Source organism: Schistocerca gregaria, chromosome 11 (genome assembly GCF_023897955.1).
Source record: "Schistocerca gregaria isolate iqSchGreg1 chromosome 11, iqSchGreg1.2, whole genome shotgun sequence".
Taxonomy (NCBI): domain Eukaryota; kingdom Metazoa; phylum Arthropoda; class Insecta; order Orthoptera; family Acrididae; genus Schistocerca; species Schistocerca gregaria.
This window is the reverse complement of record NC_064930.1, coordinates 56,832,805-56,859,153: the sequence shown is the minus strand read 5'-3', so window position 1 is coordinate 56,859,153 and position 26,349 is coordinate 56,832,805. Positions and strand designations below refer to the sequence as shown.

At 44.6% G+C, this 26,349-nt stretch overlaps 2 protein-coding genes across 5 annotated transcripts in view; one reads left to right on the top strand and one right to left on the bottom strand.

The window, feature by feature from the left end:
* The window catches only part of LOC126295284 (procollagen-lysine,2-oxoglutarate 5-dioxygenase), a 508,510-nt gene that overhangs the window by 160,797 nt on the left and 321,364 nt on the right, over positions 1-26,349 (bottom strand). The gene's annotated exons all lie outside the window — the stretch shown is intronic.
* Positions 91-26,347, top strand: LOC126295291 (immunoglobulin domain-containing protein oig-4-like). Of its 2 annotated transcripts, none has more exons than XM_049987729.1 (4): positions 91-168; positions 10,168-10,344; positions 18,732-18,881; positions 25,992-26,347. In XM_049987729.1, exons 1-4 carry the CDS (start codon positions 160-162, stop codon positions 26,148-26,150), a joined length of 495 nt encoding a protein of 164 aa, XP_049843686.1. In that variant the 5' UTR covers positions 91-159; the 3' UTR covers positions 26,151-26,347. The 2 variants fall into 2 exon arrangements, with proteins under 2 accessions (XP_049843686.1, XP_049843687.1); XM_049987730.1 differs by having other exon boundaries at positions 103-168; positions 10,174-10,344.

Sequence of the window (26,349 nt, the reverse complement as noted above, 5' to 3'; positions counted from 1 at the left end):
GGAAGTAGGGGGGGGGTGCCGTGGAGGGGGAGGAGGAGGGGGGGATGACGCACGAGGGGAGACGAGACGACGAGAAGGCAGTTCGCACACCGGCCTCGCAGGCTGCTGGGTTACCACGCGAACCGCTCAGGAGGGCAGAGTCGGATCGGAACGCCACCTATGGTCAAGGTAAAAGCGACCACGCCGCTGTCTTTCCACTTCCTCTTTGCAACAGCACTCTTTCAATTGTCCCCCACGCTTCTCCGTCGCCCTGTGTCCTGAACTACACGGTGGCTGCAAGTGGCGACTGCTGTGTAAAAGCACATTAACGCCCTAACTTTTGAAACCTTGCGGATTTATTTGTTATTTTTCTTTGAATGCTGTTAAACGTAATGTAGGTGCGGCAATCTGAAATACACGGCACTAAATGTACCACGCTGCGCTACATATTGCTCCTCTAGGCTTGGTGAAACTTACAAGGGAACCTCCCAATCGCACCCCCCTCAGATTTAGTTACAAGTTGGCGCAGTGGATAGGCCTTGAGAAACTGAACACAGATCAATCGAGAAAACAGGAAGAAGTTGTGTGGGACTATGAAGAAAAATAAGCAAAATATACAAACTGAGTAGTCCATGTGGAAGAGTAATGTGAGTCGGTAATATCAAGGTAACGTGAGTTCAGGAGCGCCGTGGCCACCTGCTTAGCGTGAGCACCTGCGGAATGAAAGGTCCTTGGTTCAATTCTTCACTCAAGTGAAAAATTTACTTTCTTCATTTTCGCAAAGTTATGATCTGTCCGTTCGTTCGACGTCTCTGTTCACTGTAATAAGTTTAGTGTCTGTGTTTTGCGACCGCACCGCAAAACCGTGCGATTAGTAGACGAAAGGACGGGCTTCTCCAATGGGAACCGAAAACATTTGATCACAAGGTCGTAGGTCAACCGATTCCTCCACAGGAAAACACGTCTGACATATTCTATACGACACTGGTGTCGGCATGTGCGTCGCATGGCAGGAATATGTTGGCGACCCACCTAACTTGTAGACTTGGCGAATAGGTAAAAAGATTTTTCTACCTTGCCCGATTTAGGTTTGCTTGTGTATGTGATAATCACTCCCAAAAACGTGATGAAAACATAAGAGTTTGTCGCATGTACTGCAACAAACAGTTTCACAGTCGCACAGTTTTCCCTGTGCTCTGTCAAAACATATGTTTTTAGCGTTTTCAAATTTTTCCGTGTGTAGACCGTCAAACCCTGCATATGTCCAAGCAAATCTGAACATGTCCTGGAATTTTGGAGAGCGAAGTTGATTATGTGTGAGTGTATAAACTTCGGTAACTGACACACGATCGCGTAAACAATACTGCTCTGTGTACCTGTGCAGCTTCGCAAAATCATAGAATCTGTTCACAAAGTGTTTCACATGCCGAAAACCAAACACATCTAACGGCTGCACAAGAGGTGTACAACCTGGAGGAATGGTTATCACGAATACGCCCACACTAAAATTGTCTGAAAATAAAAAATTAAACTTTTTACTCGTGCTAAGGCTTGAACCAAGTACCTCTCGTACCGCAGCTGCTCACGCTAATCACGGGACCACGGCGCTCCTGAGGTCAGATAATCCTTGATGTTGCCTATCTTGCGCATGGACTACTCACTTTGAATATTTTGCTCATTTTTTTCATAGTTCCACACAACTTTTTCCTGTTTTTTTGATTGGTCTCTGTTCAGTGTTTCAAGGCCTGTCCACTGTGCCAACTTATAGCTAAATCTGAGGGAGGTGCGATGGGGAGGTTCCCTTGTAAGTGTCGGGGTCGCGAGCACTCATTCATTCACGTGTGCGCGTTGTAAGGAGCTCCTGCACATGCGCAAATTGCGTGACGTAACTGTCTAATGGGCCAAATACATACAGATTTAAAATTCTGAACATGGCTGCCAAGGTTCTGTGGCAGTGTCAGAATTATATTAGAACAAATTAGCCCTCAGTCACAAATATTAAGTCAAAATTGACCAGGTTCAAAAATGGCTCTGAGCACTATGGGACTTAGCATCTGTGGTCATCAGTCCCCTAGAACTTAGACCTAATTAAACCTAACTAACCTAAGGACATCACACACATCCATGCCCGAGGCAGGATTCGAACCTGCGACCGTAGCAGTCGCGCGGTTCCGGACTGAGCGCCTGAACCGATAGACCACCGCGGCCGGCAAAATTGACCAGGTTTCGACGCTACTATTAGCGTCGTCTTCAGAATTAAACTAATCTAAAACATAAAAAGTATATAAGACATTAATAAACTAAAGTGTGTACTGACTGGAAAGAGATGCAGTCCTTACAAGTCACATTCTAAAAAATCTAAGCCGGAAAGGTGACGTCATGAAAAGTTGTAAATAAGATAAGATGGCGAGCCACTAAGGGCTGCTCGTACATCTACATCTACATCCATACTCCGCAAGCCACCTGACGGTGTGTGGCGAAGGGTACCGTGAGTACCTCTATCGGTTCTCCCTTATATTCCAGTCTCGTATTGTACGTGCAAAGAAGAATTGTCGGTATGCTTCTGTGTGGGCTCTAATCTCTCTGATTTTATCCTCATGGTCTCTTCGCGAGATATACATAGGAGGGAGCAATATATTGCTTGACTCTTCGGTGAAGGTATGTTCTCGAAACTTCAACAAAAGCCCGTACCGAGCTACTGAGCGTCCCTCCTGCACCTGAGTGAACACGGGTTGCATGAATAGCGCATATCATGATTTGGCCCGATTTCTACACGAAACTTTGAAAAAATCTTTCGTCTTCGAAAATAATTATTCCGTTCGTAACAGCTACGTTTTGGTCCAAAATATTAAAAACTTAGCATGCAGTTCAGACAGCAAGCTCTTTTACCTTAGATATTAAAAATCTTTATACCAATGTCCCGGAACATGAGACGCTCATCAATGTGGAAGAAAATTTACATAAGTTTAAAAAAGATCTATCAGATGAACGGATTACCGATTTTATGAATCTCGTTAATTTCGTTGTCAATTACAACTAATTTGAATTCAACAGACGACTGTCCTAGCAAACTGATGGGCTCGCTATGAGCAACCCTTTAGCCAGCATTCTTGTCAACATCTTTATCAATTCCTTGAAAAAAAAAAAAAAAAGCTGTTTAACAGTTTCTCAGCCGCTTCACTAGGTATCCTTTCTTACACAAGGTACGTTGGTGATATTCTAGTCATTTATAACGGACCCGCCGATAGAATTCATCATATATTTAAAACTTTTTAACGACCTCCACGAAAAAATTTCTTTCACTATTGAACTCGAAAACGAAAACCGCCAATTACATTATCTGGACTTGATGCTTACAATAGAAGACAATAACATCAATATTTTTTCAAAAAGAAACGTATACTGACCAAATCGTGCCTGCTTCCTCTTTTCATCCATAGTCTCAAAAAATGGCCTTTTTTAACTCTGCCGTCCACCGAGCCACCTCTATACCACTTTCAGCATAAAAGTTTAATGAGGAATGAATATACACCTAACATAGTGGACGATATCCTCAAAAAGAAAACTGCAAGAACTACTACGCTGAAGACCTCACGCGCTGAAGTTAACCCAAAAAATGTTTTTCTATTCCTTTCGTAGGACCTGTTTCCTATCAGATTCAGCGCATGGTTGGTTGGTTGGTTGGTTGGTTGGTTTGGGGAAGGAGACCAGACAGCGAGGTCATCGGTCTCATCGGATTAGGGAATGACGGGGAAGGAAGTCGGCCGTGCCCTTTCAGAGGAACCATCCCGACATTTGCCTAGAGTGATTTAGGGAAATCACGGAAAACCTAAATGAGGATGGCCGGATGCGGGATTGAACCGTCGTCCTTCCGCATGCGAGTCCAGTGTCTAACCATTGCGCCACCTCGCTCGGTGATTCAGCGCATGCTTCGCAACAAATACAAATGCAATGTTGCCCTCCCTACCAATAACAATTCATAATGTGAAATCCATTCGCCCCCCTACAGAAAATTCTGGGGTTTATAAGATCATTTGTGATACCTGCTCCTCCTATTATATAGGGCAAACCGGATGTGCTTTCACCGTCAGATATAAAGAACATCTTTTGAGAAAGAACGGCACCAGTCCCCTAAATTCATACTTTGCCGATCATCTCTTAAATACTGGACACGTGCCTAAAGCCATTGACGATAGCAATATTCTGTATACTGAAAAGAAAAGGCATTGGTTAGATGTTTTAGAGGAACTAGAGATTTCCGAAAATCTATTTCGTCATGATGGTCTCATTCTCAACGAACAGCTGCAGCTGCGAAATAAAAACTTTTTCGACTTTATAAGGCCGTTGCTTGATCTTCCATTCAGATTCCTCATGCAGTTTACCGAAATGTTATTTTTTTTAAGCGTTACAAAATGTATCTCTGTTTAAAGCAGATATTAAAATTTCATATGCCTAATTTATTTTGAATGTACAGTAGCCTTGTTGCTTCTGCGGCTACTAGATGGTGCTCGTAGCAACACCATGTTTACTTGCCCACACTTCCTAACGTGGGCACCTCAGTTTTGTTGCAACCAGTGTTCACTCAGGTACGAGCAGCCTTTAGCGTCTCGCCATCTTATGTTATTTACAACTTTTCATGACGTCGCCTTTCCGGCTTAGATTTTTTAGAATGTGACTTTGCAACTACTGCATCTCTTTCCAGTCAGTACACACTTTAGTTAATTAATGTCTTACATACCTATTATGTTTTGGAACAGTTAGTTTAATTCTGAAGACGACGTTCATAGTAGCGTCGAAACCTGGTCAATTGAGACTTAATATTTGTGACCGAGGGCTTATTTGTTATAATATAACATACAGATTTGATAAATAATGTGCACGGTTGACCGCGTGCACTACTATAGTAGAATTCTTTTATCTTGCCGGCTCGCGCACGCCCACCCAGACGCGGGAGATGGCTGCGTTGCCAGTTGTACGCGCCAAGAGAAGCAGCGCCATAGTACAGTATAGTTCACAAGGTTACGTTTATGGGGAAGCGCGCAGTTCATTAGCAAAGTCACCACGGCCGCATTAACCCTTTCGCTGCTACAGAGACGTGCTCCGTGCATTCCGCGATGTGCGCGATTTTGTCATCACTGCACTGCTCGCATGTGCAGGCACATGATGTTCCGACAGCTTTGACACACTTATCATTAGCGCCCGGTGTAAATAAAACTTTTATTACAGTCGCGAAGGACGGAATATTTCTCAATATTACATACGACACCTTTGTGGCACTTAAATTAATTGAGATATTTTTATACAATAAGTTTTATATGAAATTTTGGTATCTTGTCCACATTTCATTCTCAGCATTGTGGCAACTAAAATCGAGCATACGGAAAGTATACGCTATGGACTTTTACCTCTGCAAACTCTTCAAAATTTCGTGCAATGCTTTACTAAATTTAATGCTCCACAACAACTGCGTTGAACATCGAAACAAAATTAAGTCATTTATGGGGGGAAGGTATCAGTCAAGAAGATGTGTAAAAATCAAATTTTCTGGCCAAATAGTTTTTGTGAAGTCGAATGATAAGTGTGTCAAAGGAGTCGGACCAGCTTGTGTCTGCACAGGCGAGCAGTGCAATGATGACAAAATGGCGCACAGAGCAGAATGTGGGGAGCATGTGTCTGCAGCAGCGAAAGGGTTAATGAAGAGACTAAGCACTAGAAATTTCAAAAAATTGCATTCAAACGAATATAATTCGTGAAGTAAGACACTTCGAACTTGTTTTTAAATAAAGAAAATATGAAGCACTGCACAAGGACTGAACTCACATCCTTTCACTTACTAGCCCAACACCTTAACCGTTACACTATCGCAACTCATCTGGCAATATAACTCCATGAGGATTATAACATGTCACGCAAAATACTGACAAACAGTGTTGGCGTGACTATGAATTACTCGTGTTTCGTCAAAGTACAATAGGAAATAAACAATTACCGCTGTTCTTTATTGCGAAAAACGGTTCGTGAGATTGATACTAACACCTTTCCTTGCTATCGCCTGAATTAGGAGGTTTATTGCTTGTCTGGTTTAATTATTTAATAGAATATCTGCTATCAAGACACTGCTTTTGTTCAACCACTTTATTTACGACTGAACGTTTCTAAAACTAAAGACACTCGTCTGTGCTCTGCACTGCAGTCGAGATCTGGCAACGTCGTTCTCTGTTCATTGGCTGACTGTGTTTTGTGACGTCAGATGCGCAGAACGCACCTAAACTCGGCCACCGTCGTAAATGACACGCACTTTAGCCCTTACCAATCAACTACAAGTTTACATCAACGCCACCAGGTGCCACTGCAGCAGACGTTCGTTTGGCGCAAATCCCGCTACGTGGTAGCACACTCCACACATCTGCCAATTCAAATTCACTCAGCCTATAGTAAAATGAGATCGGACATCGGTATATGTTATAGTTAGCGTATTATGTGGGAATCTGAATGAGATACAGTAAGTTAAGTTTCGGATTATATCATAGAGTAATACATCTGCGGCGCTGAGAACTGTAAAGCATATGGTCGATTGTGAGACTGTAGCAATTATTAACGCATCTGATATCTGCTGATCTTGTGGTGGGTCACGTTTATCTGTGCTGTAGGCCCACATTGTTCGTGTATCTGAACGTTCAAAAAAAGTTGTCTCATTTGTTCACTTATTCACTTGAATATGGGGGCCCAGAGACGGAGTGTGCTTTCGGCCCTTATGGCTCTCAGCCCTTCCTTCGTACTCTACTCGAGTGATCTTGTTGGTAGATAGTGCAACCTGAAATTAATCATTTCCGCAAACGGCAGTTTGTGTCTGGAGTTGGTTCTCTATTGTGCAGGAACCGGCCTTTCTGTGGTATGTCAACATGAATTCCCTTCAATCTGTATGAAACGCTAACAGAAAACAAAATTACCAAGAAAAGTTAGCTGCAAAGAAACTTGGGCATTCGACATCAGATCCGTCACCTGAGAAAGTGACTAAATCAAATAAACGTGACTACAAGAGAAACATTTAACAAAGAAAGTGTATAATAGGCGAAAGCTGTTGTTTGGGTGTAATATACGAATGTCTGGTTTTTAGCCCAGAAGTTACTTTTTTAACTAATACATGAATTAGGCATCATGTACATTTGCCAAAAAAAATAAAAAGCACGAAAATTCTGAAACAAAATTGCGAAACCGAGAGTAGCGAAAACTTAAACATTATTTTTTCTTGCCATATGTTGTTGTTGTTGTTGTTGTTGTTGTTGTTGTGGTCTTCAGTCCTGAGACTGGTTTGATGCAGCTCTCCATGCTACTCTATCCTGTGCAAGCTTCTTCATCTCCCAGTACTTACTGCAACCTACATCCTTCTGAATCTGCTTAGTGTATTCATCTTTTGGTCTCCCTCTACGATTTTTACCCTCCACACTGCCCTTCAATACTAAATTGGTGATCCATTGATGCCTCAGAACATGCCCTACCAACTGATCCCTTCTTCTGGTCAAGTTGTGCCACAAACTCCTCTTCTCACCAATTCTATTCAATACTTCATCATTAGTTATGTGATCTACCCATCTAATCTTCAGCATTCTTCTGTAGCACCACATTTTGGAAGCTTCTATTCTCTTCTTGTCTAAACTATTTATCATCCACATTTCACTCCCATACATGGCTACACTCCATACAAATACTTTCAGAAATGACTTCCTGACAAATCTATACTCGATGTTAACAAATTTCTCTTCTTCAGAAACGCTTTCCTGGCCATTGCCAGTCTACATTTTACATTCTCTCTACTTCGACCATCATCAGTTATTTTGCTCCCCAAATACCAAAACTCGTTTACTACTTTAAGTGTCTCATTTCCTAATCTAATTCCCTCAGCATCTCCCGCCTTAATTCAACTACATTCCATTATGCTCGTTTTGCTTTTGTTGATGTTCATCTTATATCCTCCTTTCAAGACACTGTCCATTCCGTTCAACTGCTCTTCCAAGTCCTTTGCTGTCTCTGACAGAATTACAGTGCGCCTCAAGCAGCTGCCCGACCAGCGCCCTCCTCTCTTCGGACAAAACCCTCCACACACACGTCTAAAATCGAGACGGAGTTTCCTCACCCAGACGCAACGTAAAGATGTGTAAATGGGGATACCGAGATGGGAGGGTCACGTGCGAGTGCGGACAGACCCAAACAATGGACCACCTCCTGGAGTGCAGCAACATGGTGGAAGTGTGCAGGAAAGAAGATCTGGCAAACGCTACGGCAGTGGCAGTTAAATGCGCTGAATTTTGGCGGGTCGTGATATGAGATATATACTATGTTTGTCTTTATACTGTAATGTGACTCCCCATTTTGGATTTGTTTATTTATACATATGCGTATTGTATGTGTATTTGTGTGTATCTGTACCATAGTGAAAGAACTGGAAGAGAGGTGCAGCAAAGCTAATGCAGTGAGCGCTCAGCTACGATCTACTCTCTTCTGCAAGAAGGAAGTCAGTACCGAGACTAAGGTATCTGTGCACCGTTCAATCTTTCGACCAACTTTGTTGTATGGGAGCGAATGCATCTACATCTACATGACTACTCTGCAATTCACATTTAAGTGCTTGGCAGAGGGTTCATCGAACCACAATCATACTACTATCTCTCTACTATTCCACTCCCGAACAGCGAGCGGGAAAAACGAACACCTAAACCTTTCTGTTCGAGCTCTGATTTCTCTTATTTTATTTTGATGATCATTCCTACCTATGTAGGTTGGGCTCAACAAAATATTTTCGCATTCGGAAGAGAAAGTTGATGACTGAAATTTCGTAAAAAGGTCTCGCCGCGACGAAAAACGTCTATGCTGTAATGACTTCCATCCCAACTGGTGTATCATATCTGCCACACTCTCTCCCCTATAACGTGATAATACCAAACGAGCTGCCCTTTTTTGCACCCTTTCGATGTTCTCCGTCAATCCCACCTGGTAAGGGTCCCACACCGCGCAGCAATGTTCTAACAGAGGACGAACGAGTGTAGTGTAAGCTGTCTCTTTAGTGGACTTGTTGCATCTTCTAAGTGTCCTGCCAATGAAACGCAACCTTTGGCTCGCCTTCCCGACAATATTATCTATGTGGTCCTTCCAACTGAAGTTGTTCGTAATTTTAACACCCAGGTACTTAGTTGAATTGACAGCCTTGAGAATTGTACTATTTATCGAGTAATCGAATTCCAACGGACTTCTTTTGGAACTCATGTGGATCACCTCACACTTTTCGTTATTTAGCGTCAACTGCCACCTGACACACCATACAGCAATCTCTTCTAAATCGCTTTGCAGCTGATACTGGTCTTCAGATGACCTTACTAGACGGTAAATTACAGCATCATCTGCGAACAGTCTAAGAGAACTGCTCCGATTGTCACCCAGGTCATTTATATAGATCAGGAACAGCAGAGGTCCCAGGACGCTTCCCTGGGGAACACCTGATATCACTTCAGTTTTACTGGGTGGATTCAGGTTACCTTATCAACAAGGTTGACGTTACGGATATGAAAGTAGCTGGGATGATTGCAGGTACTGGTAGATGGGAAGAATGGCAGGAGGGTGGCCACAACGAGGAAATCAAAGAAAAATTGGGAATGAAGTCTATAGATGTAGCAGTCAGGGCGAACAGGCTTAGATGGTGGGGTAATGTTACACGCATGGGAGAAGCAAGGTTACCCAAGAGACTCATGGGTTCAGCAGTAGAGGGTAGGAGTCGGGGCAGACCAAGGAGAAGGTACCTGGATTCGGTTAAGAATGATTTTGAAGTAATAGGTTTTAACGTCAGAAGAGGCACCAATGTTAGCAATGAATAGGGGATTTTATATGGGGGCTATGCTCCAGACTGAACGCTGAAAGACATAATGAGCCTTAAATGATGATGATGATGTAACGTGTGGGTTGTCTATGGCTTTGACACGATTAAATAAATAAATAGGCGTTACCGACCGCAGGGCAGTATAATGCATGTTCACATATCTCTGTATTTCAATACGCTTCCCTATACCGATTTCTTTGTCGCTTCAGTGTATAAACCCCCCCCCCCCCCCCTCTTCTCTCTGTCTTCCTCTCTGTTTTTCAACTTGCCGCAGGCCATGTGGCGCCGGTGTCGAGGTGAGAGCGGGGGAGGTGTGTCAGTTGCAGGCGGCGCTGTGGCTGGCGGCGGCGGCGCTAGTGCTGGTGGCGCCGCCCCCGGGGGCGGAGGGGCGGCGGGGGCGGGCCCGCGGCCGCACCAAGTCGCGCACGCAGATCGGCTTGCCCATCACGGGCCAGTACCGCGACGCCGAGACCGACAAGTACTACAACAACAACGACGTGAGTACTCGCTGCGTGCACTCGGCACGGCGCACCTCCTGGTATGCCTGCTCGGCTAGCCGCGCGGTCTGACGCGCTGCTGCCCCAGCGGGAGGGCGTGCCGGTCCCCGACACGAATCCGCCCTGCGGACTGGTGTCGAGGTCCTGTGTGCCGGGCGGCCTCTGGATGGCTCCTAAGGCGGTTTCCATCTGCCTCGGCGAATGCGCGCTGGTTCCCTTTATTCCGGCCCAGTTACACTACATCGACGATTGCTGCGCAAACACTGTCTCCACAAGCACGTACACCATAATTACTCTACCACACAAACATTTGGGGTTACACTCGTCTCGTATGTTCCCGGTGTGAGTGTGCGTGTGTGTGTGTGTGTGTGTGTGTGTGGGGGGGGGAGGGAGGGAGGGGGGGGGGAGGAACCCCCCACTGGGGCCAAACTACACTACTGGCCATTAAAATTGCTACACCACGAAGATGACGTGCTACAGACGCGAAGTTTAACCAACAGGAAGAAGATGCTGTGGTGTGCAAATGATTAGCTTTTGAGAGCATTCACACAAGGTTGGCGCCGGTGGCGACACCTACAACATGCTGACATGAGGAACGTTTCCAACCGATTTCTGATAGACAAACAGCAGTTGACCGGCGTTGTCTGGTCAAACGTTGCTGTGATGCCTGGTGTAAGGAGGAGAAATGCGTACCGTAGCGTTTCCGACTTTGATGAAGGTCGGATTCTCGCCTATCGCCTATTATCGTATCGGGACATTGCTGCTCGCGTTGGTCGAGATCCAATAACTGTTAGCAAAATATGGAATCGGTGGGTTCAGGAAGGTAATACGGAACGCCGTGCTGAATCCCAACGTCCTCGTATCACTAGCAGTCGAGATGACAGCCATCTCATCTGCATGGCTGTAACGGATCGTGCAGCCTCGATCCCCGAGTCAACAGATGGGGACGTTCAAATGGTTCAAATGGCTCTGAGCACTATGGGAGTTAACATCTGACGTCGTCAGTCCCCTAGAACTTAGAACTACTTAAACCTAACTAACCTAGGGGCATCACACACATCCATGCCCGATTCGAACCTGCGACGGTAGCAGTCGCGTGGTTCCGGACTGAAGCGCCTAGCCGCTAAAAGTAGACGGATCCAGGCAGGAGAGTCGAATTAACAAATAATAAAGTTAAAACACAGAGTTAAAAGCAAAAAAGGTGAAACCAAGGCTAAAAACGGGAAAAGAGAGCTGTTTCCCCATGGGGGAGTAGTCATGCGGTCCCAGACAGAGCAGACATGAACAGAGGTTCCAACCACAACGACCCTGCCCCTGCTCCAGGAGTAAAGCAAAACTTTGTATCTGGCAATAAAATCCACTGTCACAGAGGAAACTGAGGGCCAGTTCCACCGTTCGTGAATCGCCTGCTAATATTAAAATTAAGGAATCCGAAAGACCGTACTTAGTACGAAGGGCCAAAAGAAGGGGACATTCCACCAACATGTGGGATACAATCAGCGTGGCTCCACAATCACATTGTGCGGGTAGTTCGTTATTCAGGAGGAAACAACTGGTGAGCCCGGTATGACCAAAGCGTAGACGGCATAAAACAGTGGACCCCTTCTGAGGGCAGCGGAAGGAAGAGCGCAAAACCGCAGTGGTCTCCTTGATTCTGCAGAGTTTATTACTGTGAGTAGTAGCGCACCAAACGTCATTCCAACTTTGGGCAAAGAGAGATTTGACGTAAATTGGCATATCTGCAGCTGGAGTCATGAAAGGAAATGAAGGGTAAGTAACTGCTTCTCTAGCCAAACGGTCAGCCAGTTCTCACAAACAGAAATCGGTACTTATCTCAGCAGGTCACGCTACTCCAACCGCCTACGGTGTAACCTAAAGCCGTCGGCACACGGACCGTGCTGGCCAACGTTGAGCGTGCCGACTTTCTGACGTCATAGCGTGGAAGAGCACGCTCGGGAGACTTTCCGAACGTGCAGAGCGATATCTGGCATGTCAGATATTCTGAGCGTGCGTCGGCGCGTTGACCGATAAGATGGCACAACGCCACCTACGTCACACGCACGCCGCCTCCCTTCAGCACAGAGTTGTGAGGCGCCATATTGGCATTCATTTCAAGCCTATATGTATATAAGCCGTTTCTGAGCACCAGCAAACTGACAATCACTGGAAAACCCGTTGCTATTTGCGTTATTCGTTCCAATAAAATAATGAGAAACATCAAATTCGTGGCGAAAGAATTATTGTAACTTGCATATTATGAGGGTAGGCTATAGATCTACTTAAACCTAAGGACATCACACAACACCCAGTCATCACGAGGCAGAGAAAATCGCTGACCCCGCCGGGAGTCGAACCCGGGAACCCAGGCGCGGGAAGCGAGAACGCTAACGCACGACCACGAGCTGCGGACAATGCTTCTAGTTCGCAAATCACACTGTTTACTCAACAGGCTGCGTACAATTCCCACGTTAGCTCTATTAAAATGCACATTTCCTCTATCGTCCACAAAAAGGAAAGTATCACGTCCAATCAATAAGGACACAGGCTTATAAAAGTTCCATTACGAACAGTGCGGTAGAAATTTGGAATACTTCTCCACATAAGATAAACACTATTTTATCTTCCCCACATTTTAGTAAAACCCCAAGGTCAGTCTTTCTTAATCACTGTTCCTACCCAGTAGCAGAAACTTTACATGTAAATCACGAAACTCAAAAGGAACAAAATATATTTGTACAAGTAGCGCAAGCTGTTCTGCAGATTAAGCCAATCAAACAAACTCACTCCTCAAAAAAAGGTGAATTTATATTTACATAACATCACATATTGTAGTGTATACTCACAGTAAACTAATAATAAAGCATCAGAACCTATTATATACGCGAATATTATGAAAAAATATTAAGATTTGGCGAGATACGAACAATCGTCAGATTACGTATCTGGTCTTGAATCATCGACGGTACTCACTATGCTAATGTGACAACAATTCGTTAATACCCCTCTTGTAAGATGTTACCACTTGCTGAATGCCTTAATCGTAGCTATGTTACTAATTGAAATTTAATTATAACAAATTGTACCAAGAACAATGCGTTTTTGGTTGATCCTCAGTGTGTCACTACCTTCAAATGATATGCACTCTCTTCTGGAAATGCGACAGTCATGTTGCACAGTGGTCTCAGAGGGCGACGAAATGTGTGTTACTTTCCTATGTATCTTCAGAGTTTAACGCATCGGTTTGATACTATTGATTCATTTCTTTAGAACAGCGGTTCCCAACCTGCGGATAATTACCCCTGAGGGGGGAGACGAAATTTTCTGAGGGGTAATGTAAATGCCGTGTGACTAGGGCCTCCCCTTGGGTAGACCGTTCGCCTCGTGCAAGTCTTTCGATTTTGAGGCTACTTCGGCGACTTGCGCGTCGATGGGGATGAAATGGTGATAATTAGGACAACACAACAGCCAGTTCCTGAGCGGAGAAAATCTCCGACCCAGCCGGGAATCAAACCCGGACCCTTAGGATTGACATGCTGTCGCGCTGACCACTGAGTTATCGAGGGCGGACCTTCTGAGGGGTAAAAACTAAAGGATTCGATTCTGTTTCAAGCAGTAAACTAAATTGTTTTCAGAAAATCATTGCTATTATCACAATTTTGTATGTTTCCAATACCGGTTATAAGTTATCACTTATTACTTTTTCTAAATTAGTAGCATTAATGCCACGGACCTTACGGCTTCTTCGCATAGTCCACCCACTACACACGTATGTTGTGCTTTGCCTCATACATTGCTAATGATAAAAATGAGACATACACCTAACAAATGCTAAATACCTCAGGATAATATCTTCTCCAAGTTGTAGAGCGTACCTGCAGCAGGCCAGAAACTGCTTCACAGCTCGTGTCGAAACAAATGAATTAATTGACAGCACGACACAGCAGTAATTCCATAGGGGCTACTATAGTGCTGAACACTGTATTATTACTCTTATTATTATTACTATTAGTGGCTGTGATTAGACGCAGTGGACTGACAGGTTGAGGTTGTGCAATTTCTGCCAGTTCAGGACTGATTTACGAACAGTATGTACGGTGTACACGAACCTGTCCGCAAAGGAGAGAAGTAATGTAGGGCAAGCATGTTTTGTAACAAGTGTCTACCCTCACTGTGGATAGTTATCTTTCATACCTGAGCGATCTATAGCGATGCACCATGAATGCCTTCATCATTCATTCTAACACGCAAACTAAACAGACAGGTAGACAATAGGCACTTGTTACAGAACATGCGTCCCCTGCACTGTCCTCTCTATTGCAGGACTTGCTTGAGCTGCACGCTGCATTTAAAATCCGATTCACCTGTCTGCACTGTACTTACTGCTTTCGAATCACTTCATTGCTGTCCGCCCTCGGTAGCTGAGTGGTTCTGAGTCAATCGATCAACCACGAACATAAATGTGCAACGAACAAATGGGAACAAAATGAGAGCTTAAAAAAAAAAAAAAAAAAAAAAAAAAAAAAAAAAAAAGTGGTCAGCGCGACAGAATGTCAATCCTCAGGGCCCGGGTTCGATTCCCGCCTGGGTCGGAGATTTTTCTCCGCTCAGGAACTGGGTGTTGTGTTGTCCTAATCATCATCATTTCATCCCCATCGACGCGCAAGTCGCCGACGTGGCACCAAATCTAAAGACCTGCACCCAGCGAACGGTGTACCCGACGGGAGGCCCTAGTCACACTTGATTGCTGGGCCCCTTACTACTGAACTGCTACAAATTGGACCACTTTAACTTTTAATGCTTTGCGTCTAACCAGTCTAAAATAATAATAATAATAATAATGTGTACACCCTCATGTAGTTACTACTGTGTCCTCCTATCAATTAGTTTGTTTATCTGTTTCGAAGTGGGAAGCAATATCTGGACTACTGCAGTTACTAAAAAATGGTTCAAATGGCTCTAAGCACTATGGGACTAAACTGCTGAGGTCATCAGTCGCCTAGAACTAAGAACTACTTAAACCTAACTAACCTAAGGACATCACACACATCCGTGCCCGAGGCAGGATTCGAACCTCCGACCGCAGCGGTCACGCGGTTCCAGACTGAAGCGCCTAGAACCGCTGGGGCACAACGGCCGGCTGCAGTTACTAGCTACAACTTGGAGAATAAGTTTCCTTCACATATTTGGCTTCTGTTGCATATATGTCTCACTTCCATCATTAGCATTGTATGGGACAAAGCACGACATGTGTGTTAGTGGGTGGACTATGTAAGGAACCTGTAACCTCCATCGCAATACTGCTGCTATAGTTGAATTCTTTTATCTTGGTTGCTCGCGCATGCCCGCCCAGACGCGAGAGATTGCTGCATTGCCAGTTGTACACGACGCACGCGCCAAGAGCAGCAGCGCCATAATATAGTATAGTTCACAAGGTTACATTTAGGGCGAGCGCGCAGTTCATTAGCAAAGTCACCACGGCGGCGTTGACCCTTTCGCTGCTTCAGAGACGTGCTCCCCACATTCCGCACTGTGCGCGATTTTGTCACTGCAGTGCTGTGCAGACACATGGTGTTCCGACGGCTTTGACACTCTTATCATTCGCGCCTGGTGTAAATAAAACTTTCATTACAGTCAAGAAAGACGGAATATTTCTCAATATTACATACGACACCTATGTGGTACTTAAGTTAATTGAGATATTTTTATACAATAAGTTTTATATGAAATTTTGGTATCTTGTCCACATTTCATTCTCAACATTGTGGCAACTAAAATCCACCATACGGAAAGTATACGCTATGGACTTTTACCTCTGCAAACTCTTCAAAATTTCGTGCAATGCTCTACTACATTTAATGCTGCACAATAACTGCGTTGAACATCGAAACTAAATTGTCATTTATGGGGGGAAGCTATCAGTCAAGAAGATGTGTAAAAATCAAATTTTCTGGCCAAATAGTTTTTGTGAAGTCGAATGATAAGTGTGTCAAAGGAGTCGGACCAGCTTGGGTCTGCACAGGCGAGCAGTGCAATGATGACAAAATGGCGCACAGAGCAGAATGTGGGGAGCATGTGTCTGCAGCAGCGAAAGGGTTAATGAAGAGACTAAGCACTAGAAATTTCAAAAAATTGCATTCAAACGAATATAATTCGTGAAGTAAGACACTTCGAACTTGTTTTTAAATAAAGAAAATATGAAGCACTGCACAAGGACTGAACTCACATCCTTTCACTTACTAGCCCAACACCTTAACCGTTACACTATCGCAACTCATCTGGCAATATAACTCCATGAGGATTATAACATGTCACGCAAAATACTGACAAACAGTGTTGGCGTGACTATGAATTACTCGTGTTTCGTCGAAGTACAATAGGAAATAAACAATTACCACTGTTCTTTATTGCGAAAAACGGTTCGTGACATTGATACAAACACCTTTCCTTGCTATCGTCTGAATTAGGAGGTTTATTCCTTGTTTGGTCTAATTAATTAATAGAATATGAAGAAACTGATATAAAGAATGCTTTTTCCAAACTTTCTATAAAAGAAAGTCTGCTATCAAGACAGTGCTTTTGTTCAATTACTTTGTTTATGATTGAACGTTTCTAAAACTGAAGATACTAGTCTGTGCTCTACAGTGTAGTTGAGATCTGGCAACGTCGTTCTCTGTTCATTGGCTGACTGCGTTTTCTGACATCAGATGCGCAGATCGCACCTAAACTCGGCCGCCAACATAAATGACGCGTACTTTAATTGAGTAAAAGAAATTATTCGTAACTTACATAATTACAATTTGTACAGAAACCAGATGGCTGTTATAAGAGTCGAGGCACACGAAAGGGAAGCAGTTGTTCGGAAGGGAGCGATACAGGGTTGTAGCCTCTCCTCGATGCTATTCATTCTGTATATTGAGCAAGCAGTAAAGGAAACAAAAAAAAAAAGTTCGCAGTAGGTATTAAAATCCATGGAGAAGAAATAAAAACTTTGAGGTTCGCCGATGACATTGTAATTCTGTCAGAGACACCAAAGGACTTGGAAGACCAACTGAATGGAATGGACAGTGTCTTGAAAGGAGGATGTAAGATGAACATCAACAAAATGAAAACGAGGATAATGGAATGTAGTCGAGTTAAGTCGGCTGATGCTCAGGGAATTAGATTAGTAAATGAGACACTTAAATTAGTAAAGGAGTTTTGCTATTTGGGGAGCAAAATAACTGACTATGGTCGAAGTAAAGAAGATATAAAATGTAGACTGGCAATGGCAAGGAAAGCGTTTCTGAAGAAGAGAAATTTGTTAACATCGCGTATAGTTTTGAGCGTCAGGAAGTCATTTCTGGAAGTATTTGTATGAACTGCAGCTATGTATGGAAGTGAATCGTGGACGATAACTAGTTTGGACAAGAAGAGAATAGAAGCCTTTGAAACGTGGTGCTACAGAAAAATACTGAAGATTATATGGGTACATCACGTAACTAATAAGGAAGTATTGAAGGGGATTGGAGAGAAGAGAAGTTTGTGGCACAACTTGACAACAAGAAGGGATCGGTTGGTAGGGCATGTTCTGAGGCTTCAAGGGATCACAAGTTCAGCATTGGAGGGCAGCGTGGAGGGTAAAAACCGTAGAGGGAGACCATGAGATGAATACACTAAACATATTCAAAAGGATGTAGGTTGGAGTAGGTACTGGGAGATGAAGCAGCTTGCACAGGATTGAGTACCATCGAGAGCTGCATCAACCAGTCTCAGGACTGAAGACAACAACAACAACAACATACATAATTAATATTAGAGTCTTATAAAATTGCGATAACAGCAATGGTCTTAGTTCGTGACAAACAGAATCGAATTGTTTAGTTTTTACCCCACAGAAAATTTCATTTTACACCTCAGCAGGTAACCACACCCACGTACCACTGTATTACAGTAAGGAGGTGTTTTCCGTGGTTAGGATGTGGTCCCCTTATTGCCCTTGCAAAAAAGCTATATGTTCATGGTTACCAACACATTCTAAAGCATTGTGTATTGGTTATGGCAGAGCACAGTTGGAAGACAATGACCGATCATAGCAGCATGATAATCCATCCTATCATAAAGCAGGCAATGGTCTGTGGACAATGACATTCCAGGAAAGCACTGCCCTGCCCAGAATCCCGGGACGAGTTCGAAAGTCGACTTCGCCACACATTCCAGCATCCACTATCACTGCCTCCACAGACACTGTAACACCTCACTCAGAATGTCCCCAGCAGAGTTCAAGGCTCCATACAGACAAAGCGGAGAGACAGCCCATATTAACGTCCACTGCTAGGGGTACAAACACATTCGAACAGGTAGTGTGTGAGAGCTTCATTGGATGTCGGCTCACCCCCGGTCACTTTCAGGGGGCCAAGATTCTGGACTGGTCCCACTTTGACTACGAGTACACGCTGGGCCACAAGATCGTCTTCCTGTGCCGCGCCAAGGGCAACCCGCGGCCGACCATCACCTGGTTCAAGGACGGGACCGAGCTCTACTCGCACAACTACTTGCACGTAAGTACCCCAACCTCACTACCAACTTAAAAAAGAAGTACACGTTAGAAAATGAGGTAATTCCACCAGCTGTATTAAGGTGTTGGTTTCATTGGCACTAGTTTCGATCTACATTTATACGGCGGAAGCCACCCAACGGTGTGTGGCGGAGAGTACTTTAGGTGCCACTGTCACTACGTCCTTTTCCTGTTCCAGTCGCTTATGGTTCGAGGGAAGAACGACTGCCAGAAAGCCTCTGTGCGCGCTCGAATCTCTCTAACTTTACATTCGTGGTCTCCTCGGGAGGTATAAGTAGAGGGAAGCAATATATTCGATACATCATCCAGAAACGCGCCCTCTCGAAACCTGGGCAGCGATGCAGAGCGCCTCTCTTGCAGAGTCTGCCACTCGAGTTTGCTAAACATCTCCGTAACGCTATCGCGCTTAGCAAATAACCCTGTGAAGAAACGCGCCGCTCTGCTTTGGATCTTCTCTATCTCCTCCGTCAACTCGACCTGGTACGGATCCCACACTAATGAGCAATCCTCAAGTATAGGTCGAAGGAGTGTTTTGTAAGCCACCTCCTTTGTTGATGGAATACATTTTCTAAGGACTCTCCCAATGAATCTCAACCTGGTACCCGTGTTACCGACAATTAATTTTATATGATCATTCCACTTCAAATCGTTCCGCACACATACTCCTAAATATTTTACAGAAGTAACTGCTACCAGTGTTTGTTCCGCTATCATATAATCATACAATAAAGGATCCTTCTTTCTATGTATTCGCAATACATTACATTTGTCTATGTTAAGGGTCAGTTGCCACTCCCTGCACCAAGTGCCTATCCACTGCAGATCTTCCTGCATTTCGCTACAATTTCCTAATGCTGCAACTTCTCTGTATACTACAGCATCATATGCGAAAAGCCACACGGAACATACGACACTATGTACTAGCTCATTTACACACACAGGGTGTTACAAAAAGGTACAACCAAACTTTCAGCAAACATTCCTCACACACAAATAAAGAAAAGATGTTATGTGGACATGTGACCGGAAACGCTTAATTTCCATGTTAGAACTCATTTTAGTTTCTTCCGGCTACGCTCAATGGAGCATGTTATCATGATTTCATACAAGATACTCTACCTGTGCTGCTAGAACATGTGCCTTTACAAGTACGACACAACATGTGGTTCGTGCACGATGGAGCTCCTGCACATTTCAGTTGAAGTGTTCATACGCTTCTTAACAACAGATTCGGTGACCGATGGGTTGGTAGACGTGGACCAATTGCATGGCCTCCACGCTCTCCTGACCTCAAACCTCTGGACTTTCATTTATGGGGGCATTTGAAAGCTCTTGTCCACGTAACCCCAGTACCAAATGTAGACACTCTGTGCTCGTATTGTGGATACAATACGCCATTCTCCAGGGGTGCATCAGAGCATCAGGGATTCCGTGCGACGGAGGGTGGAAGCATGTAACCTCCCTAACGGAGGACATTTTGAACACTTTCTGTAACAAAGTGTTTGAAGTCACGCTGGAACGTCCTGTTGCCGTGTGTTTCCATTCTACGAATAATGTAATTTGAAAAAAAAAAGTAATAAAATGAGCTCTAACATGGAAAGTAAGCGTTTCCGGACACATGTCCACATAACATATTTTCTTTCTTTGTGTGTGAGGAATGTTTCTTGAGAGTTTGGCTGTACCTAAAAGAAACACCCTGTATTGTGAAAAGCAATGGTCCCATAACACTCCCCTGTGGCATGCCAGAGGTTACTTTAACGTCTGTAGACGCCTCTCGATTGAGAACAACATGCTGTGTTCTGTTTGCTAAAAACTCTTCAATCCAGCCACACAGCTCGTCACATATTCCGTAGGCTCTTACTTTGTTTGTCAGGCGACGGTGCGGAACTGTATCGAACGCCTTCTGGAAGTCAAGGAAAATGGCATCTACCTGGGAGCCTGTATCTAATATTTTCTGGGTCTCATGAACAAATAAGGCGAGTTGGGTCTCACACGATCGCTGTTTCTGGAATCCGTGTTGATACCTACAGAGTAGATTTTGGCTTTCCAGAAATGACATGATCCGTGAGCAAAAAACATGTTCTAAAATTCTATAACAGATCGACGTCAGAGATATAGGTCTATAGTTTTGCGCATCTGCTCGACGACCCTTCTTGAAGACTGGGACTACCTGTGCTCTTTTCCAATCATTTGGAACCTTCCGTTCCTCTAGAGACTTGCGGTACACGGCTGTTAGAAGGGGGGCAAGTTCTTTCGCGTACTCTGTGTAGAATCGAATTGGTATCCCGTCAGGTCCAGTGGACTTTCCTCTGTTGAGTGATTTCAGTTGCTTTTCTATTCCTTGGACACTTATTTCGATGATAGCCATTTTTTCGTTTGTGTGAGGATTTAGAGAAGAAAATGCAGTGTGGTCTTCCTCTGTGAAACAGCTTGTTACAACACCATCTTCAGGGCCACACTTGTTGACAGTAACCGTATGTGTCTGACACAGTTCAGTTCTTTTATCTTGGCGGTTCGCGTATGCCCGCGCAGACGCGGGAGATGGCTGCGTTGCCAGTTGTACACGCCAAGAGAAGCAGCGCCATAGTATAGTATAGTTCGCACACTTACGTTTGCTTGTTTGGTTTAATTAATTAATAGAATATGAAGCAATTGGTATAAAGAATGCTTTTTCCAAACTTTCTATAAAAGAAAGTCTGCTATCAAGGCATTGCTTTTGTTCAATTACTTTGTTTATGACCGAACGTTTCTAAAACTGAAGACACTCGTCTGTGCTCTGCACTGCAGTCGAGCTGTGGCAACGTCGTTCTCTGTTCATTGGCTGTCTGTGTTTTGTGACGTCATATGCGCAGAACTAACCTAAACTCGGCCGCCAACATATATGACGCGCACTTTAGCAGTCAGTGGTGAGATGGAACACGCCTATCTCACCACTGACTACTAGTGTTAGAGACATACGGTTATTGTCAACAAGTATCAGCCTGAAGATGATGATGTAACAACATTGAAACTAGTTGCCAATAAAACCAACACCTTAATACAGCTGTACGAATTACGTCATTCTTTGACATATATTATACCAGCTGACGTCCCAAGTCGTCCGTTTTAATTATGGTTATACGAAGATTAAAAAAAGAAGAGTCATGAAAACTGACTTACTTAACGACTTTTCATGCATTGCGGCAACAACAGTTGGGATCTAAGAGGGCAATGCCGAAAGTTTTTCGCAGCCCGTAAACAGTAAGGCGGAGGACAATGGGGTTGTTTTCATTCGAAAGAGCGATGTTTTTTGACCCTGGGACGTGCGCGCTCTGCCCCTGGCTAGCTGTGATCCCCCCACAGCGCGGTAAGAATGCACAGGCAGTGCTGAGTCAGAGACGGTGCAGGATGAAGCTGTTGCGTCGCGACTTTCGCGCCACGATTTTTTATGATCATAAAAAGAGTTTAAGTGCCGAAGTATGCCATTCTTCTGTGCTGCGTGTTTTTGGTGAAGCTTCCCCTTCTAGGGCCGCAGTTGGAAATTGATTTCGCGAGTTTTCGAAGGGTCGGCAGTCAAATGAAGATGAACCTCGTCCCGGTCGGCCAGCAACAGCTGTGACTCCTGAAAGCATTGATGCTGTGAGGAAAATAATCAAAGAAGATCTACATCTTACATTTTGCGACATTGAAGGGACCCTAAATATTGGATCAACAGCAGCACAGACCATCGTTCATAATCACTTAGACCTTACTAAGAGATGTGCCCATTGGGTGCCACATTCCCTGACAGAAAGCCAAAAGGAGGCGAAAGTGGACTGGTGTCGTTTCATGCTCGAAAAAATAACGGAGGGTAGTCCCAAGGCACCTACAGGTGATGAAACGTGAGTCTGTCATTATGACCCTGAATCGACGAGACGGTCTTCTGTGTGGTGCTTTCCAGGGGAGGAACCACCCACAATAGTTCGACGAAGTCGGAGCTCTGGAAAAAAGATGGAGGCAACTTTTTTCACAAAGATCGGGCATCTCACCTCTGTGCTCTTGGACACACGTGGTACAGTCAATGCTGAATGGTGCATGAACGATTGTCTTCCAAAAGCCATCGTCACATGGAAGTCACAGCATCCAAAGTCCCAGAGTGGGCACCTTCTGCATCAACACGACAATGCATCTGCGCACAGGGCTGCCAGACCGATGGACTTTCTTAATAAGGAAAAAGTGCGAGTGTTACTCCATCCCCCCTGCCCTCTGTGACTTCTTTCTGTTCGCTAAGACTAACGAAAAAATTATAGGGCAGCGGTTTTCATCAGATGAAGAGGCCATTGTAGCATACGAGAGTGCACTAAGTGACATCCCAAAAAAAGCTTGGACTGACACATTTTCTAAGTGGTTTCAGAGAATGGAAAAATGTATACATGCTAATGGAGACTTATTTGAAAAGTTGTAAACGTTTTTTTTTTTTTAAATAAATTTTTTTCACACATTCTGCTAAAAACTTTCGGCATAGCCCTCGTATATGTCGTTCTATACACATGATGTCATCAAAAGTATTCGGACACCTAGCTGAAAATGACTTACAAGTTCGTGGTACCCTCCATCAGTAATGCTGAAATTCAATATTGTGTTGCCTTGACGACAGCTTCCACTCCCAGGCATACGTTCACTCAGGTGCTGGAAGGTGTCTTGGGGAAGGGCAGCCCATTCTTCACGGAGGGCTGCACTGAGGAGAGGTATCGATGTCGGTCGGTAGGGCTGGCAGGAAATCGGCGTTCCAAAACATCCCAAAGGTGTTCTAAAGGATTCAGGTCAGGAACCTGTGCAGGCCAGTCCATTACAGGGATGTTATTGTCGTGTAACCACTCCGCCAACACGCTGTGCATTATGAACAGGTGCTCGATGGGTGTTGAAAGATGTAGTCGCCATCCCCAAATTGTTCTTCGACAGTGGGAAGCAAGAATGTGTTTAAAACATGGATGTAGGCCTGTGGTGTGATAGTGCCACGCAAAACAACAAGAGGTGCAAGCAACCTCCATGAAAAACACGACCACACCATAACACCACAGCCTCCAGTTACGGATATGAAAGTAGCTACGATGATTGTAGGTACTAGTAGATGGGAACAACGGCAGGAGGGTGTCCACAATGAGGAAATCAAAGAAAAACTGGGAATGAACTCTATAGATGTAGCAGTCAGGGCGAACAGGCTTAGATGGTGGGGTCATGTTACACGCATAGGAGAAGCAAGGTTACCCAAGAGACTCATGGGTTCAGCAGTAGAGGGTAGGAGGAGTCGGGGCAGACCAAGGAGAAGGTACCTGGATTCCGTTAAGAATAATTTTGAAGTAATAGGTTTAACATCAGAAGAGGCACCAATGTTAGCACTGAATAGGGGAACATGGAGGAATTTTATAAAGGAGCTATGCTCCAGACTGAACGCTGAAGGGCATAATCAGTCTTAAATGATGGTGATGATGATCAAGCGTGCAATGTTTGTGCTCCTTACACAGAGTGAGGCGTCGATTACCGGCGTGATGTGTGGCTTATGAGCAGCCGCTCGACCATGAAATCCAAGTTTTCTCACCTGCCACCTAACTGTCATAGTTCTTGCAGTGGATCCTGATGCAGTTTGGAATTCCTGTGTGATGGTCTGGATAGATGTCTGCCTATTACACATTACGACCCTCTTCAAACATCGGCGGTCTCTGTCAGACGAGGTCGGCCTGTAGGCTTTTGTGCTGTACGTGTCCCTTCACGTTTCCTCTTCACTATCGCGTCGGAAACAGTGGACCTGCGGATGTTTAGGAGTGTGGAAAACTCGCATACAGACGTATGACACAAGTGATACCCAGTCACCTGACCACGTTCGAAGTCCGTGAGTTCCGCAGAGCGCCCCATTTTGCTCTCTCACGATGTCTAATGATTACTGGGGTCGCTAGTATGGAGTACCTGGCAGTAGGTGGCAGCACAATGCTCCTAATATCAAAAACGTATGTTTTGGGGGGTGTCCCGATACTTTTGATCACATAGTGTTGATAAGCACAACGAAATGTTTGGTTTTATGTTGTCGAGGTAAGCTACTACAAGCCGCGACAATGTAATGAAAAGAAGACATAAGATTTATGTACTATTTCAACATTTCTGGCACATGTTAACTCGTCACAAGTTACACCATGGATGGAAAATATCTTCATAAGCTTTCACGGAAATTTTGGATTCCACCTCGTAGCCCAATCAAGTTTTGTGGACGCCTGACGCGTGCGCAAACTTGAGTGAGGCCTTGCATTGTCATCCAGGAGGAGAAATTCACTTGCACGCTGAAGTCGTTTCTTCAATTTCCTGAGGGTAGGTACATTCCAGAGTGGATCATTACACCTTGAGGGAGGACATCAAACAGAATAACTGCTTCAGAAGCCCAGAGGACCATTGACACCACTTGACTGGCTTAGGGTGGAGCTTTTAACATTTTCTTCAGAGGAGAGGTAGTGTGGTACTATTCCACGGATTGCCATTTTGTTTCTGGTTCGAAGTGATGAACCTATGTTTCATCGCCTGCGAGGATGTTCGACAAAAAATTGTCACAATGGGTCTTGTGCAAGCGGTTCACACACATCGTTCTTCATCGCTTTCTATGGTGTTAGGGGCGAAGAAACCCGTGGGCACACACCACCCTAACTGGTGGACGCGTGTGGCAGCACTATCAACAGAGGCGTCCAGGTTTGCGATCCGCCAGTCATCTCGACTGAGAGCGTCCACTTGTTCCAACACTGCAGGAGTCACAGCTGTGAGACTGGAGACTGGATGCGATGATGGCAGACAGCTCGTCCAGTCACTCACTGTGCTTTTACTCACTGCCCGCTCTCCGTAAACAGTCTCCAAGCGCCTGTGAGTATCTGTGATGTTCCGGTTTTCCTCCAAAAGAAATTCGGTGACAGCCCTCTCCTTGGAACTCAGCTCTGTTACACGTCCCCATCCCCTTTTTCCACAAGTGAATCATTACAGCACACAATTACTAAGAGGCATAGTGAACAACTCAAATATTTTCGTTGCTGAAACACACGGCACATACAATGGCTGTATTTGGCTGTCAATAGCTGGACTAATCTGGCGCTTTCGACAGGTGCACGAGTGGCGCATCGGCAAGGACCAGGTGAAGTCCAAACTGGAGATCGACCCCGCGACACAGATGGACGCGGGCGTGTACGAGTGCTCTGCAGACAACATGTACTCCGTAGACAGGCGCAGCTTCAAGACAGACTTCAGCATCGCCTTCGACTAGCCGCTGCCGGAGCCTCACTACCCGCCAGCTTCCAATAGACTGAGCACTGCAATGCCTCGAACAAGTTATAACAGATTGCTTAGCGTACACGTCGGTACTGTACAGTAAGTTTTGCTGAATGTAAAGTACTACAAACTTCAAAAAAATTGTAAATATAAAGGATATATAAAAAGATTAAAAAGTGAGTAACAAAACAACT